Source organism: Empidonax traillii, unplaced genomic scaffold (genome assembly GCF_003031625.1).
Source record: "Empidonax traillii isolate 1590-97213 ecotype Southwest subspecies unplaced genomic scaffold, ASM303162v1 scaffold296:size1881848, whole genome shotgun sequence".
NCBI classification, from domain to species: domain Eukaryota; kingdom Metazoa; phylum Chordata; class Aves; order Passeriformes; family Tyrannidae; genus Empidonax; species Empidonax traillii.
Window position 1 is genome coordinate 1,534,807 of NW_020955489.1, and position 17,397 is coordinate 1,552,203.

The window sequence follows — 17,397 nt, forward strand, 5'->3', positions numbered from 1 at the left end:
ACCACCTTCGTTGCCCTTTTCTCTTTATTTTAGGCGAGGGTCGCTGGCGCCTAATGAAGCACTGGCTGCTCCCCCTTCTTATAAGCCCACTCAAAACCACAACTACGCTTTGAGTTTCCTCCCCTCCCGGCCCGGGCGGGCTCCGCCTGCCCCTTCCGGGCGCGTCGCTGCCCCCAAAGGGGCGTTCCCTGTTCCCCCCGCCCCGCCAGGGCGTCCCCGCCTCCCCCGCACGGCGCCGTTCCGCCCGCGCTCCGAGGCGTTTGGGGCCGCGCCGGCCCAGCTCCCGCTCTCGGTGCTGCCGCGTTGCCATGGCGTGTTCCGGCTTTGGCCGGCCCTGAGCGCCGCGGAGCCCGCGGGGCCGCAGCCCGGCCGGGCGCTGACCCTGCCCCGGCCGCCGCTGGCCGATCCCCCGCCGCCTCCTTCCGCGCCGCCTTCGCCGGGCTCCACCGCCGCTGCTGCCCTCGGCCGCGAGGTTCCGGCGGGAGGCGGCGGCGGGCGCCGGCCGGAGCAGGCGGTGGGGAAGATGGCGGGGAACGGCGGCGGCTTCGCCGGCGCCGGGAGCGGGGAGATCATCCAGCTCAACGTGGGCGGCACCAGGTGAGCGGGCGGAGCGCGCCGGGCCCGGGCGCTGCCGGCGGGCGGTGTCCGGCGCGTCCTGGCGGCATCGGGGCGAGGGGCAGCGCCGCGGGGGCCCTGCCGGGGGCCCGCCGAGAGGGACGCGTCCCCGGCCGTGGCGGGGGTTCAGGCTGGGCCGGCAGCCACCCCGTCCTGGGAGGGCGGCGGTGCCGACTCGCCTGGGACAGCCCGCGGAGGCTCCCTGGTCTCTGGTGCTGCCGCCGGGGAGGGCCTGGATGAGCCTTCCCCCAGCACGGTGCGGGAGAGCGGACCAGGGCTACCTGGAGGTGGACATGGGGAGTGTTGACAGCTCCGCGTGGTGTTTGCCCGCTGTACCCGGGCTGTCTGGATGCGTACGCTATACATACATCTCTGGGAATACTGCTTCTTCGGGGATGGAGGATAGAGAGCTTTGCTTTGCCGTCACATCCACAGGATCATAGTGAACAGTCTGCCTGGCAGCCTCAGAGGCTAAAGTGTTAAAAGGCACTGCTGGTGTCAACGAGAATAAAGAACTGCATTGTTTTCGAATGTGCGCTGGAAGCGTGGAAGCTGGCAGATGTAGGCATTTTGGCAGTCTGAGGCAGGGAATTGTGGGACAGCTGTGGTCAGAATCTGTGTGATAAATAGTGCAGATATTCCTGTCAAAGTGCTCAGGCATTAAATCATTTGTATTATTGTAGCTAGTGGAAACTGAAATAGTGTGCCTTCCTGAGTCTGCGCACAACGTGAAGCCAGCTATGAGTAGTAGGAACTACTACTACTATTTTAAGCTTTTTCTTCCATTACCCAGAATATGAACCTGCTCTGATAACTAAGTTGGATGTTGCAGCCTTTCTCAAAGTAGAGTGCAATAGAAATCGATGCAGAATTCCTTTGTTATGATAAGACATTAAGAACCTGGTTCTTCATGGAGAAGCTGCTTGTAATTTGCATAGACAAAACTCACCTGTAATGATGCTTTCAGGATAACTTTGTTGTTGGCTCGTGCCAGATTTCTTGTTATACTGAATAAGATTCTTCAGTGAACTCTGTGTCTGAAATTATAGGCCGTTTGTCTTTTAGGTTTTTATTACACCTGGAATTGCAAGGATGCTTCAATTTCATAATTTTAAATAGATCTTCCTTATTAAGTGCCTCTGCAGAGGACAGAGAATTAGGTAAAAGACATGAATCAGGGAAGAAATAGATATTCTCAGAGGGTTTGCCTACGCAGAGAAGTATGAAGAATAAGGCAAACTAACAATTGCATGCATCTAATTTCTAGCTGAAGGTATAGATTCTAGTCAACAAATATCATTTGGTTGTAAGGAGTAGGAAATGTGTGCATGGATATTTCCCTTTTAATAGAGAGACAATGTACAATAGCATCTCTGTGTTTTGGTCTTTTGCAAGGTCAGCTTCCCTCAGATACATTTGAAAATGTTTTTCAGCTTGCAAATGCAGGTGACTCAAAGCTGGCAAATGGAGTGGATGATCTGGCCAGCAAATGGGCAAGCGTGGAGTACTATGCATGTTTCCTTCTCTTCATTAGTTCCTATTACCCTTACTAGAAACCTGAAACTCTTAGTTTTGTTTGTAGAGTTTTATAAGAAGAAATTAGCGCTGTCCTCTGACACCAGTTATTCTATGGAGCATCTACTACAGACACCCTAGCTTTCCATGTCCAGACATGAGGTTCCCACTGCTCCCTAGGACTGTCAGGGCTTCTCTGTTCTTCTTCACTGCTCCATCAGTTCCTGGTCTCAGCTTTTGTGAATTCCTTTGCCATGAGCACAAGCCGCTTGCAAATTAACATTCTCAGAAATTACTGTAACAAATTAAGAGAATTCTCTTAACTCTGTATCTCCCTCTGGTTACAAAGTAACTCTACAATCACAATAGACTCTGAAAATGGTTGGTTTAAAGCTGACACTTAGCGTGTCTGTTTCCAGATGCATATATTTTGTTTAAAACAACTGTCGGCTGCTACCTGCTTTAGAGAATTTGAGGATATTGCATTGGGTTTGCCTAGTTTTCCTGATGCAGTGTCTCTCTGACCACTGCACGGAGCTGCAGATAAACTTATACATGTAAATGTTGCCGTCTAAGCGTCTTTATGCATCCTGGAAAGGAGGACTCTGTCTAATTTACATAGATTAATGTCTATGTATTAGAAGTTCTAAAGTATGTGTTAGTATGAGGTATTGCTTACTAAAGTACTACCACAGTGCTACATTACAGACAGAAAATCCTTGTGCTGTCTAAACCCGTTGCTAAAACTGAAAGAAGACAAACCTAGAATTGGTTGATGGCTCTTTTCCCTGTCCTCCTTGTTGTGTGACTTGTTCTTCTGGAACGTCTGTCTCAAATTTTGCTCCCATGCTCTTTATCTGACTGACTTACAAAGTGCTAGAGTGGAACCCAGCTGGTCAAAACATCAGCAAAATTTCAATGGTGGCACCTCTGAAGAGCTGACTGCCGCTTGTGCCTATATGGAGACACGTCTCCAGACCAGAAATTGTGCTGTACTGTGTGGAGAAGATAGCACTGCCAAGTACTCAAACATCTTTTCAAGGATCCTGAATGTCTTCATGGTCTCATCGGACTATTGTTTCGGAATTAATTCGGCATTTATCATTCAGTGTTGTAGAAAATGCTAGTTAACTCTGATTCTAGTAGTTCTCTGATTTCTTTCTACCTATGTGTGCCTTTCTGGGACCATAAGTCCTCTGGTTTTCTCATTTTCCTTTTTTTTTTTTTCTCCCTAAAAACACAAAATAAATGAAAGTTGTAAAGTGTTTAAACTACTAGACAATAAAAGTCTTTATATAATGGAGACTTTTAAAAGGGCTTACTGGTGATGCTGCATCTTTCTCCATAGTTATGAGCAGTGTCTGGATTTATTTTGGATAAAATTCATGTAATTCATTGGTTTTTATTATGCACATTCCACAATGTAGTTAGATGAATCATCCCTAACTCTTAAAGCAAAGAAGGGGAATGACCTGTATTGCTGTGCAAAACTGCAGATGTACTGGAAAGAAGATTAGAAGTGCTTGTTTGGTTGTTGTGTTTGTTTTTTTTTTTTTTTTTAAGAAAAGACTTTGTGCATGTTTGTGCTAAGAACGCTGATACTGCAGGTTTTCTGTTAAGAACAGATTTGCCATTGTTATGTTTGCAGTGAGCAGATACACAATACATGTTTTATGCAGGATGGTAGTTCCATATAGTCTTTGTGTTTCTGCCTCTTAGGGAATATAAAAGTGGTGTAAAGTAATGTTTTTGTTTACTTTTTTTTTCCTCCAATACTGGAAAATACTAGCAGTGAAAACTAGATAAATTATGATTAAATACTTTTATTCCAAAAAATATTTTGTAGTCCAGTTCTATGTGGAAAGGTGTAATGGAATTTTACTTTTGCGTATCCCTTTTTGTTTTCTATTAATGAAGAGGTCACCAAAGGTTTCTTAGTCATGGCACTAGTGAGAGAGTATGTACAGCCAGAGGGCTGATGCAGAGCATGAGCTCATTGTCCAAGCTGCCACACCAGTTGTCTTCCTTCATGTTAAATCAAAATAAGAAGAAGTAGAAAACAATCCATACTTATTTATTATGTTAAGTACTGTCTGGCATCATAAGGAATATTATAATTTATATTACTGTATAATATAATGCAGAGTAAACACTTTTTTTTTTCCTTTAACTGTTATTTGTATTGCCTCCCTGCCCCCCCTTCCCCCTGCCCCAAAAGGGGCCCAAATAGCAAAATGATAAATAGTTAAAGTTACTGTAAAATATTAACTTGAAGCTCATTGTAGTCTTTTGCAGTGCTCAATGTAGCATGCTTTGAGTCCTAAGTAAGAGTATCGTGCAGTTAATGACAAATATAGCACACTGCTGATAAATTTATATTTAACTGTTTGGGTTTCCTGTGTGTGGAGGAGCGTTTGTTTTCTGTGGGTCTTTTTTTGTAAGCATTAATGTTGACAAAGTATGAGAACCAGGAAGATACAGGATGTTTGGGACAATGTGTTAGAAACATAGAGAGTATAAAGAATAATACTTTTGGAGTCTCCAGACAATCCTGCTTAATGCTTCAGGAAGTCTGTGCAAAGAATCTGCAACCTCTTTGAGTTTATGCAGACATTTAAATGATCTCAAACTTCCCAAACCTGTTTGATATTAGCTCTGTAGGACAAATTAAGGAATTTTAGATAAAACAGACTTACTTCCAATTCTACACCTGATTCTGAACTTGTCACTTTGTTTTCCTAGGTTCAGCACTTCAAGACAAACACTGATGTGGATTCCAGACTCTTTTTTTTCCAGGTACTTGTAATATATTATCACCTTAAACAAAGACAAATTAACAGTAATTTAAAAAAGTATTAATGTTCTCAGTTCTTAATTTATGTTGTAAATAGTCTTTATTGGAGGAAAAAGGATTAAGGACACTATCTCAAGGAATGGGACAGGTTCATTTGAAATAAACTGTTATCTAAAAGGCATCTTCTTTCTTGAATGTAGCCATGGCATCTTACATGTGCTGAAGAGTTGTCACTTTTTAGACGGTGTGTTGTGGAAATCCCTCCAAATCTGCAGGAAAAGATGCCACTGACTCTTACTATATACACTTGTGATCTTACTGGCCATATGCAGTAGCACTGCCTTTAATGTGTGGGGGTTTTGGGTTGTTTGGGGTGGTTGGTTTTTTTAGTTATTGCTGTACTCTGAGTTAACTCGAAGTTTTGGGAGTTCTATCTTGTGATACAGGAGCTGTTGAATTATTGAATATCCTCCTTTTATGTCACTACCATTACTACTTCTGCAAGTTTGCTGCTTGGTGTTTGTATTTTGTGCTGTAGTTGCTGTGCCTCTATCATTCCAAATAATCCTAAACACATAAAGGAAAACATAAATGCTGGCAATTTTGCTTACATTTAATTTGTGTGCTCTGGACTTCTTTCCTAATAAAAGCTTGGCAACTGACATAGGCAGCATTACTTGCTCCTGTTTTACTGAAATGTTCAGATAAATTAAATGCCAGGGAAATGTCACCTTCTTTGAGGCACACAAGGAGGGAGTCTCATGCTATTCCCCTGTCTCTCAACACTAAATATGCTATCTAAGGAGCTTGTCCTAAAAATCATCCAATACTTATCTTAGAGATAATTGTCATCCAGACTCAGGTGAAATTTTGAAATAGAGCTGTTGATGTTAGTTTCCATCTTACCTAAAATGAGATTTTGGCATTGTTTTTTATATGGGTCTAGAGCAGAAATACTTCGATCTGATAGAAAAGAAACTTTGAAGTAAAGTTGTGTTAAAAATAATTAATCCCATTCTTGTCCAGTAAGTCCTTGCATATTGGGTCATTTACTTTTCCTTTTTGCTTCAACAGCTTTTACCAGTTTAACTAGATTTTTAACAAACTATGTCGCCCTCTAAATGCCTGGGAAAACTTTTCCATCCTTTCCAGACTAGGCTTTGTGTCTGTTTTCTTTGGGAATCTGAAGGTCCTTAAGATGCAGCTCTTGACCTTTCCTTAGGTGTGCATACACTGCTCCTTTATTCAGCAGAGATATTTCCCCTGCTCCAGCTTTCTGCCCCACCAAGGCAGTTTTCTTTGCTTAGCCACGCTGTTTCATCAAAATGTCACCAAAAGTACACAGAGACCAAACTGACTGAGAATGTTGCTATCTTGTGTTTGTGTGTTTGTGTTAGTACATTTCTGAGGGACATCTAATGAAGATTTCCTCTGTTTCAGTTTGCTGAGTGGAAGAATTTCAACACTAAAGGATGAAACTGGTGCTGTGAGTAATAACTCTACTGTAACCTATTAATTTAATGTTGTAATTTTGGTTAGGTTCTTCTCTAAAGCATATTCACTGTGGGTGCTAATGGGAGTTATGCTGCTTGAGTCAGGCTAAACTTCCATGAAAATTAGTGACATCTCTGGCTTTTTTGGTCCTCATCTTTGTTTCAAGGTAAACGAAACTGGAACAATGTGCGTATTTCTGTGCTCATTCTGTGTTGTACAGGTAATGCAAAATCAGCAACTGTACTTTCCTTACACAGAAAACCTGCTAATTGCTGTACTGCAAAGAGGTGTAAATTTCATTAGATAGGCACTGCATGTGTAGTTGAGTAGTCCAACATGGAAATGTAGAGTTTTTTTGGCAAATACATGTAGTAAAATGGCCATTTCAATCTGTGTATGTGATACTCTTAAATAGAAAACTATAGTTACAATAATTTTGCTGAGTGATAGTAAGAAACGGAAGTACTTTGCTAAAAATGTAGAGGTAGTTTTAATGGTAATTGACTCAATTTAAAAAAGTCTAACCCTATCTTGAGATCTTATTACATTTACTTCATTCTGAACACTGGATAGAAAGTGAGAGCATCTACTGGCTTTTGGGGAGACTCTAGAACCTCAAGAACACTTCTATTAAGTGCCATCTGTTTGCAGCAGTGTTTGTATATATGTCCTTTAGGAATGTTAAATTAGTGGATGGCAGAAGAAAAAGGAGAGCAAAGAAGAGGCCCAAAAACTGGGGGTTTTGTTTGTCTGCTGACTGCCTCATCTTCAACTCCTCTTTCCCACACTCAGCATAAAAAGGCATTTTAGTTGTTGATTGCTCCATAATAGGGCTCAAGTACAGAAATTTTTCTTTGCAGATATTTATTGATCGAGATCCAGCAGCATTTGCACCCATTTTAAATTTTCTTCGCACAAAGGAGTTAGACTTACGGTAAGAAATTTTAATTATTTCAAGTGAAAATTATTTCAATTGGAAGTATTAGAAAATCTTTTCAAATGAAGACTGTTAAGTTTTATTCATCTGGTTGGGTACCTGGTATATGACTCAGCTCCCTGGTAGATGTGGGGCCATCTCTAGTGTATATGTATGGCATGGTGGAAGCAGAAATGGTAGCATTCTATTTTGCTAGTAGATTCTTATAATTTAGACCACTTCTTGCAGTGTATTTCATTGTTTCTGTATCTTTATTTTAATGAAAGCTAAATAAAATTAAAATCTCTAAATCACTCCAAAATCTCAAACATCAACATGTTGAATGTATTTTGTGGTAATTCTGTAAACTTAGGTAGCTTGATATTTATATTGTGTAATATCCAATTATATGGAAGTATTTATGTTCAAGGTCTTGACTCACTTTGTTCTTGACGTTTTTTGATTTTTTTTTTTTTTATTTCTCTAGGGGAGTGAGTATTAATGTTCTTAGGCATGAAGCGGAATTCTATGGAATCACTCCTTTAGGTAACTGCTTTTTTATCTTAATGTGAGGTCATCTTATATTTATTACTGTAATAATGGCCCACTGACAAATCTGGGCAGTTGTGACACTGGAGATTTTCAAAGTAAAGGTTTTTGAAAGCAGAAGGATAGTTGAGAAAATGTGATGTTTCCAAGGAAGCAAAAGCTGTGGTCATATCTGGTTTTCCTCCTTAGTGAGAAGATTGCTACTGTGTGAAGAACTGGAACGCTCATCTTGTGGCAGTGTCCTTTTTCATGGCTATCTACCTCCTCCAGGTATTTCTGTATTCATTGTCTGATGTTTGCAGTCACCTACTGCTTTAGTTTTTAGGGGTGATTGACTCAGGTAGTTACTATGGGTGACAAACTGTTCAGAGAAGGCCTTCCTATGGAAAGCTAAAGATGAATGGTTGAACCAAACATTATTGTGATTGAAACCCAAGGCTTTCATCTGTATGAAATGTCATGTACTGGGCAGGGAGTGTGGCATATTAGTACTGAGCAGGCTGTGTTTGGTAGTAGACTAAAGCAAAGGTTCTTCAAGTGCATTTCATTATAATGTTAGCAGCATGTGGTTCTTTCTTCTTTCTGAAGGTGCAGTTACCTTGGGTGTCCTATGTCTAGGTGAAAAATCACCATAAATGAGCTTTCCTTACTAATAAGAGCAGCTGTTAGACTTTTTTACTTCTCTCTAGAGATGAATACAGCTCAGTGTTAACCTGAAGTCTAAGGGGTTAGCCAATTACTGACAAGTTTTCTGAAGGTAATTCCCTAAATTGTGAATGTCAGCATTTTCTATTTCAGTGTTCTAATATTGCCTAATTTTCTTATAGCAGATGAATTAAACTTTACATCAAAATGCTTAAATATTAATCTTGTATTTTGAAAGTGAACTGTTATATCTGTTATAAATTTTAAGGAGTGGGACAAAACATCTCTTTTCTTTTGTAGGCATTCCCAGCCGTAAAATAAATAATACTGCTGGGCCACCGGCTGATGTTAGAACTGGCCAGAATGAGAGTGAGATGCTTGGAAGTGGTGTCCAACCTACGCTTGCTGGTACTGGGGAAGGTACAGTCAGGCTAGGTGAGGAATGCATTTTAAAAGCAAAACAAATTGCAGAAAACTTAGTGACTGTATCTGCTTTAGGTCTGTTATTCTATGTTTGCCTGATTAAAATTGCTGAATACTTAGTTAAACACTACTCCCTGTATGGCATTTGAGGCTCACTGCTGCGCAATCAAGATGTGAGGCTTGAAGGAAAGGCAAATCAAAGTTCTTCATGCAGACTTAGCCTGGCCCCTTAGACAAATGCCTTATACTGTACTAAAGCCATGATAAAAAACAGAGAGACCGCTGTCTGTTTGGTCTTTGTACTGGGCCTGCTTCCTTCTCTTACACCTGTTTCTTGCTCTTGGTGCCTCTCTTGCCATGCAAGAGTCAAGTTTTTAGAGGAAATGTAGTCTTCACAAAAAAATTGTGAGACTTGAATTCTATCATTTTCCGGCTTTTAACTTTGCAAGCAAAATTATGCTATTAGAAGTGTCATATTTCTGTTATAATCCTGTAAATTGTAGCAATGTTAGGAAAATCTAGAGTATGTTATAGATGAATCTATTTCCAGGTAATATAAAAATAAGGTTATGAATTGCTGATTCTTCTTTGTGAGCTGCTGCAGGTTTGGAAGAAGGCAGCCTTGGGGAAAATGAAACAGAAGATGGAATTTTCAGGCATTAATTAGTTCTTTAGCATATCAAGGCTGAGAGCTAACTTGGTGAAGTACAATAACCACTGATTTCCAGTGCTATCCAACACTTCTGCCAAACCTAATTTAGTTCTAGATCAGAAACAAGCGTGTTCCCACTGGATAATAAATGGAGGAGCTGTAGGTGTTCTGAGATACTGGAAATTTCAGTTTAGCAGTCTGGAACAATAAAACAGGTTTGCACTAATTATTTGGAAAGAACTTATAGAGAAGAGAGAGCATTGTTTCCTAATTTATTACAATCCTCATTTTTTTACCAATTAGAAAAAAAATGAGGCATACTACCCTCTTTATTAACATTTTGCTGTGACCCTTTGCTTTGTACTGATGATGAAATGTCTTCCTTCCATGTAAGAGTTGTAATAGCAGTAAGGATTGTCTGGAGTAATACTGGTAACTAGAATCTAGCTAAAAATGTTTCTTGAGAAACTTAATTATCATAGTTTTTGCTCTCAGCAGAGAGTTCTATGCTATTATAGATGTCTGTGCTCATCTGATATTCATCACTTGCCTGACTTTGTTGTTTTTAGGATTTCCTGTGGACCCACGGAAGGTCCTAATAGTAGCTGGCCATCACAATTGGATAGTAGCTGCCTATGCCCACTTTGCTGTTTGCTACAGGTATGAATAGAGTTGCTTGTCAGGTTATAGGACTCTAAAAAGATATGATAATTTGCAAAAAGTTTACATTACTCTGAAATGGCCGTAAATAAATGGATTCAGTCTAATCCTATAAATATATGAATTGCTGCTCTTTTTTTGTGCACATTGGTTCAGGGTTCAACTGGGTTGTCTTTGAAGACTGGGTTTTCCTGGATCTCTGACATCTGCTCCCTGTTCTCTTCTTTGCCCTTCCAGAATCAAAGAGTCATCCGGGTGGCAGCAGGTGTTCACAAGTCCTTATCTGGACTGGACAATTGAGCGAGTGGCTCTCAATGCGAAGGTGGTTGGAGGACCTCATGGAGACAAGGACAAGATGGTTGCAGTTGCCTCGGAGAGTAGCATAATCTTGTGGAGCATTCAAGATGGTGGAAGTGGCAGTGAAATTGGTAACTATCATTACCTTAGTTTTTTTCTTATGTGTGCATGTTTAGCCAGAAAGGCTGTGTTGAGGTTTGTGTGATCTGTAGTGTTCAGTATTCACTTTTGCAAATTGACAAAACAAGCTATAGTACAGCAACCTGTTAGAATACATTAACCTTCTGTTCTGCACCAGGAATACTTTCTCAAAATAAAAAGGAGGGAGAATAAAAGAGCAGTCTGTTTACTAACAGATACTAAGACTTACTATTCAGTTTGAGGATTATATGTCAAGATACAAATTAAACTTTTCCCTGGACTTGCATTTGAATCTAGAACATAGGAGAAAGGAACTAAGTTTCTGAGTTGGAAAACTACAGATACAAAGAGATTCTGCTCTCTTCTTTCCTTTTTGTTATTAAAACCATATTTTTACATAAAAAGATTTTGGTTTGCTGTCAAATGTTCATAAATGGAGTTTGGAAGACGAAAATTTCTTGGTTTTAAAACTTGGGTGTCTAGGTAGGAAAAAAGCACACTGTTATGTTAAGCATTCAGGAATTACTGCTTGTACACTTTGGCAGAGAAGGACACACAATTTGGGAGGCTTTAGAAACAGCAACAAGATATGTTCAGAAGTAAATACTCCTTGGTACTGATATGATAGCTTGTCTGAGTCACTTGTTCAAATACAGGGCAAACTTGGGAGGCAGTGAAGGCAATGGGTTTGATCCATGTGCCTTTAAGGGAAGAGCTTACTTGAAAGTTTCTCAAGCAATTTCTAGCTATGTTAATGGCTGTTGCTTTTTTTTTCATGCTTGAATGAGGGGAAACACTAAGCAGATTTGAAGATGGGGAAAGGCAAAGGTCTGGCATGAGATAATTCAGCTGTGTACTGCTCTTTTACTTGTGACTTAGAGATCTTCTATATGATCATGGTCAGCAAAATGGAAAAGGAGGTTCCACTGTATTTAAAAAAAAACTATTTAAAAGGTGTTTCTTAACAGTTGAATATGAAATATTTTTTTAAATATAAAATACTTTTATTATTATTTATTTAGGGAGTAATTACTGTACTTGGGAAACCTTCTCTTATATTCCTCTTTACCAAATCTTAAAGGCAGGGAAAAGCTGACAGGACAGCTGTACTCCTCTAATAGGCATTTCTTTATCACTGTGCTATCTCATTCCTCCTGCATATTCTGATTTCAGTTAGCTGCTTTTGTTACCTTGGGATTTGCAGTAAGATATGGGAAGCAGCATCTTGGATTTTTGGAAATCGAGTACAAAGAGGCACAAAACCCATAAGTGGACTTTTATTTCAAATAAAAACTCTAAAATATGCCAATATCATAAGGTTCTGATAGCTCAGACTGTGATTGAACATGGCAACAAAACTGAAGAAACTTTTGCTGAACAGGCTGCACTGCATTGAAGTGACAGTTGTGAAACAAAGGAATTGCCACTTGGGGCAGGAGGAGAGGGGATGCAGAGAGAAAGTGCCTACAGGATGGAACCTTCAATCAGACTAACACTGACCAAAATGTACTGTTCTTTTGGACAACAGGTCATACTGGTTGATATAAAAAACCTAAAATGTGCTTGTGTTTAATAGTGGCAAGGTGAATATAGCTGATTTGTTTCCTTGTAGAGGCAAATGCTTGCAGTCCTGCTTTGTATTAGAGATACAGTACATGGCTGTCATCTTGTGAAAGAAACTACTTGTTCCAAGCAGTTGCTGGAGCCTGGCAACACCATCCTCAGAAAATTGTGTGGGCTGGCATCTTTGTGATAGAGCTCTCCCAGAGCGCTCTCTTTCCTTTCAATATTACTTACATAAGACACTGCTGCTGGCTTGCTGCTGTAAGCAGTATTTTACTGAGAGGGACCCTTAGGACAAGAGCCTGTCATTACATATAGTGTTGTCTCCCCTGTGGACAGGTCTCAAGATTGTTGAGCCTAAGCAGGACTGACACTTCAAATTCCTCCAGACCATTCAAGCTGTCTTCCTTGATTTCCTTGAACCTCATCCTTCTCTGGAGTAATCAATTCTAGTTGTGTCTGTGGATTTTTTATTATTGTCTTTTTTTCATGTGCCCTGTACTGCTGAATCTTATCTGCATTGAATGATTGAACTGTGCCCTGGAAAACAGGTTAGCATCGTAATTAAAACATAAATATATATTGAGCTTCCTGAGATTCCTTCTTGGGGTGTAACAGAGGGCTGATTCTTGGCTTGGAATGGCACTCTGTTCATTTGAATTCACCCAAAACAGTGTTGGGAAATTTTCCAGCTACTGGTACTCTGTTTTGACAACATCTATCAGCTGCAGTTAAGGTATATTAGTGAGGAGTAATATAAATATGTAGAGTGAGCAGTAAGGAATAGGAAACTTGTGAGCGAAGCTTGACAATTGGTAGTGTTCTAATGTATCCCCACTATGTTTGTACTTACCAGACAGAAAAACATAGCCTGGAATTATTTACAAACCAGGTTAATTACAGAGTCAGTTTGCTGGACTTCATAGTTGGCAAACTTGGATATTATCTCAGACCTTTTGAGTTTGCTGTAACTTTTAAATACTTGGACAATAAGTAGTACAAAATATAGTATGCTATCCAAGTTTGCAGTGCAGTGAAAATTATTCATGTTGGATCTGTGATAAAACTATCAAGCTCTAAAGGATCAATTTTCTGGACGGCCTCAGATGTTAAGGTCAACTATAACTGTAGTCATCAATGCCTGTCATGTTCTGCACTGTTTTGATTTTTATTAAGTGAAATGTTCTTGGTCCCACACTTCCTCTACTTGGAAGACTAGCGTTTGCTGGTATATTTTATCTTCCAAATTTGAATAGTATGTGATGATTGCTGAAACTGTTTCCCTATATATCTTCAAGTTTTAATAGTCTGATAGCCTGAACTCTCTGCTCATGGACTGCAACCAAACTAAAAGATCTGGAGATAGAAAGGAAGGCAGGCTTTTACAGGTTGCTTGTTTTTCTGGGTTCAAGTATTTCTGCTAAAAGAGAAATTAGAATGTATTCAAGTAAGGTCACACTGGAGTTGTTCAGTCTTTTCCCAAGAATAAGGGTAAAGCCTTGTAGCCATATTTAGTTTCTCAAATAAATTTTGCAGAATGTTGGTTTGATTGGACTTTAAAAAAAAAAAAAAAACCAAAACCGCATTGAGAACTTGTAATACCTTAACAGGTAATTACAAACTAATATAGCACAAATTTGTGTGTCTATCAAACCTTATTAAGTTACTACTTCTTAAATGACACTTAATAGTCTCAGGTAAAACAAAACAACAAAAATTCCTGCCTGCTGTAATATGATTTTTTGTTTATTTATTTTAAATCTGTTTGAGAACACAAGGGTTGTAGAAAAATAATGATTGCATATTTTCATATGGGCTCTTCTACTTTCTCCTGCCTCTTCCTTTCCAAATAATGATGGTATTAGCAGAGATGACATCACACTGCCATTTAATTTAATGAAACCCAGTTTTCTGCCTGAATGGTACCTCACCTAGCATGCTGCAAACCCCGTGTTGGCTGTTCTTTACTTGGTTTTCTAATATATGTGATGTGATAATGATGGAGAGATTGTTACTGTTTTTTTCTCTTTATTTTAGATGAGCTTCACAGACTCTTCATTTTTTGTAGGAGTGTTCAGTCTTGGAGTCCCTGTAGATGCTCTCTTCTTCATTGGCAACCAGTTGGTGGCTACAAGCCATACAGGGAAAGTAGGAGTATGGAATGCTGTGACTCAGCATTGGCAGGTGTGTTCAATTTAATTTTCTGCATCACTTGCTATAAGCTGGTATGTCTTTCTAGTAAAAAGAGGATAAAAGAATCTAAAAGCATGTGGACAATGATTGCCATAAGGTTTTTAGCCCTGACTTGTGTTACAGAGTTTATCACCTGGGTATCTGAGTATTGTGCCTGTGAGCAGAATGTTGGATTGTTTGGTGGTACCACCAAGCATGCTTTTTAGTCTTTCAAATAAAAGGATGTGATGTGATTTTGGGTAATAAATGTCAAGTGTGTGCATATTTATACTTATGGATTACTTACTTTATAAAAATGCAGTAGGACCCTAGGAAGTAAAACTGTGGGGAATGTGTGACAGCAATTTCTGCCCCATCTGAAAGAAGAAAAATACAAGAAAGCAGTCTCGTATCTGGGGATCTCAAGAGCTGCATTACAACGGGAGACTCTTCTTCATCTTGTGTGCGGATGCTTCTGGCTGTGCTTACTGTAAAGTAAAGGAGCTTTACTGCCATTGTCAGAATGCATATTAAATAGATCCTTGGAGTCTGTATGAGTCTGAGAAACAGTGCAGCATTCAAATAACAAAACTTGTAACACAGCTGGATGTACATCTTTGTGGCACAAAACCTGGATGCATTAAAAATCCCCAAAGTGCCTTGCAAATCTCAAGAAGCAAAACTGACCTGAGGCTGCTGCACTGTTCACTAAGTTCTAATTCAACCCTTTAAGTGGCAGTGCTGGTAACAAATAACAGAGATAGTAAGTGTGGGGATAGCAGTGCTTCTGCAGCAGAGACAAACACGTTAGTATGGCCTTGAATTAAACAAAACATTATTTAAAGTTCTATTGATGCCTTGTAAAATCTTATATTGTAAGAGACAACATAATGCTGGGTGACAAGCTGGTGTTTAACAATATTTTCTAAAGGAACAAGTCATAAGGAATAAAAGCTGATGTCCCATTCATCATCTTTGTTTCCAGGGGGAGCTGCAGAAATCCTTCTGATCGCATTAATAGTTCTTCAGTTTGACTGACTATTCCTTTCATAAAAGCATTTCTTACTGAAGAGTAGAAAATCTTTGAGTGGCTTATATGCCAACGCCCTAAAAAAATTTTTTGTCTTTCTGATTTTTTTTCCAAGTGGATAAGAGTAGCTCCCTTTAAAAAAAAAAAAAAAAAAAACCAAAAAAACCTCCATAAAAAACTCAACAAACCACCACCAAAAACCACAACCAAGAAAAACCCCAACCAAACGACAAACTAATAAAAAAACCCACACAAAACCAAAGCAACAAACAAAAAATCAAAACAAACAAAACTGTTTCAAGGTGCTTTCTATACCTCAGGTTCTTTTGTGTGTAAGAAAAAGAAAAACACCAAATATCTTCCTATAGATCATTATCTCCCTTTAAAACACATTCTCCTTGTGTGGGGGTTGATATTAAATTTCCTAATGAGAATATTTGATATTTGTGTGACCCATGAGTTACCCATAGTTCTGGACTCAGGATGTAATCATACTTGCTTCAGTGAGAGAGGCTTTGTGGAACAGATGTGCTAATGTCCCATTTTGAAGCAAGAACTTTGTTTCCTTTCAGGCTGATGTCTTTCTGAGGTCTACTTCAAGGAGTCTTAGTTTGTGCAAAGCTATCCTTCCTTCAGGGTGATACATTGCACCCTGAAGATGTAACTCTGATCTCTGCATCTGATTTGTTCTTGCATCTTCCCATCTTGGAGATTTGAGCAGACTACTGAGGTGGTTTCCCTAGTCCTTAATTCCTCTGGCAGTGTGTCAATTGCATGCATCAAGGAGGAGGAGGAAGTTGTGGGCGCTGTAATGAAATTCTTAGCAAAGGAGAACTTTAAGGAAGCAGAATATTTAGTGTTCTAGAATAAGAGGTAACATAAGGCAGCAGAGCGTGACAGCAAATCGTACTCTGCAGAGTGAGGATTCTCACTGGTCTTGCTTTACCAGTGACTGTTGTACAGTGTTGCTCTGTTTCTTAATGAAATTCACATCTTGGCAGATGCAACTGCTGAATTGCCCCTGGTATCCCTGTCTCTGCTTCAGAAGGAAGGACTCTCCTTATTTTGTATGATCTTTCTGACACAGTTAATCTCTGCTCTCAGCAGCATTGTGGATCCTTGTGCTCGGACCTTTCCTTGCAGTTGTTATGTGGTCTGCAAGGTGATGACTAAAGTGGTGTATCTGTTGATGGGTTGCCTCTACCTTCATTAGTTTTGTAAACTTTTTGAAGGTGGCTGAGCTTCTGTATATACCTTTGATCTATGAACCAGAAAGAAAGCAGGACCTTTATCCATCAACTTAGATGCTGAGGCTCTAGTTTCTTGCCATTCTGCTCTCGTAATCTCTCTTTAAAGTAGTCTGGGAAAACAAAATCTCTTGAAACAAAGTTCTATGACCCAGATCTTTAGATGCCGAATTTAATTAGGTGCACTATGGTGACTGTGGGGTGAGTAGGGTACTTACACAGCTGTATCTGAAAAAGTCCTTTGTGAAAGCTTTGAGATCAAGAAGAGCAGTTCTTTTCAGTAATTGGCAAGGATCCTTCTCCAGGTCATTCAGTCATCAGTTATACAGGGAAAATTCAAGTGATTTCTAAGAATAGTTTATTTTTAGCGTTGGATATGTGCTGAATTATGGCTGGACATAAGTGAGATCAATACAGTTCTTTAAACAAAGAAAGGAGGGAAAGCACTTCTTCCCTGTCCCCCACACCTCCATGCTCTGGAAAACATGCAGAAGTTATATTCATGTTGCAGCCTCTTTTTGTAAGGCAAAAAGATAGGTTTAGAATATGTTTTAGGGGCTTACAGACCATCCTAAGAAGTGAATAATGGTTAAGAGTCCTAGCTCTTGGGGATGGGGGGAAGTTTCTCTTGTTTTGTTTTGCTTTATCTGACAGATTCATTGTAGATATTTTGCAAATGATTTT

At 39.8% G+C, this 17,397-nt stretch overlaps 1 protein-coding gene across 1 annotated transcript in view; it reads left to right on the forward strand.

Annotated features, from left to right (window-relative positions):
- The first annotated feature begins 481 nt into the window (after positions 1-481).
- The window catches only part of KCTD3 (potassium channel tetramerization domain containing 3), a 25,683-nt gene continuing 8,767 nt past the window's right edge, over positions 482-17,397 (forward strand). The window contains exons 1-10 of the mRNA XM_027890770.1: positions 482-597; positions 4,873-4,926; positions 6,365-6,410; positions 7,279-7,352; positions 7,822-7,880; positions 8,073-8,153; positions 8,829-8,963; positions 10,173-10,263; positions 10,501-10,691; positions 14,333-14,448. Coding sequence (XP_027746571.1) covers positions 524-597; positions 4,873-4,926; positions 6,365-6,410; positions 7,279-7,352; positions 7,822-7,880; positions 8,073-8,153; positions 8,829-8,963; positions 10,173-10,263; positions 10,501-10,691; positions 14,333-14,448 — 921 coding nt within the window. The 5' untranslated portion in view covers positions 482-523. The remainder of the gene's footprint in view (positions 598-4,872; positions 4,927-6,364; positions 6,411-7,278; positions 7,353-7,821; positions 7,881-8,072; positions 8,154-8,828; positions 8,964-10,172; positions 10,264-10,500; positions 10,692-14,332; positions 14,449-17,397) is intronic.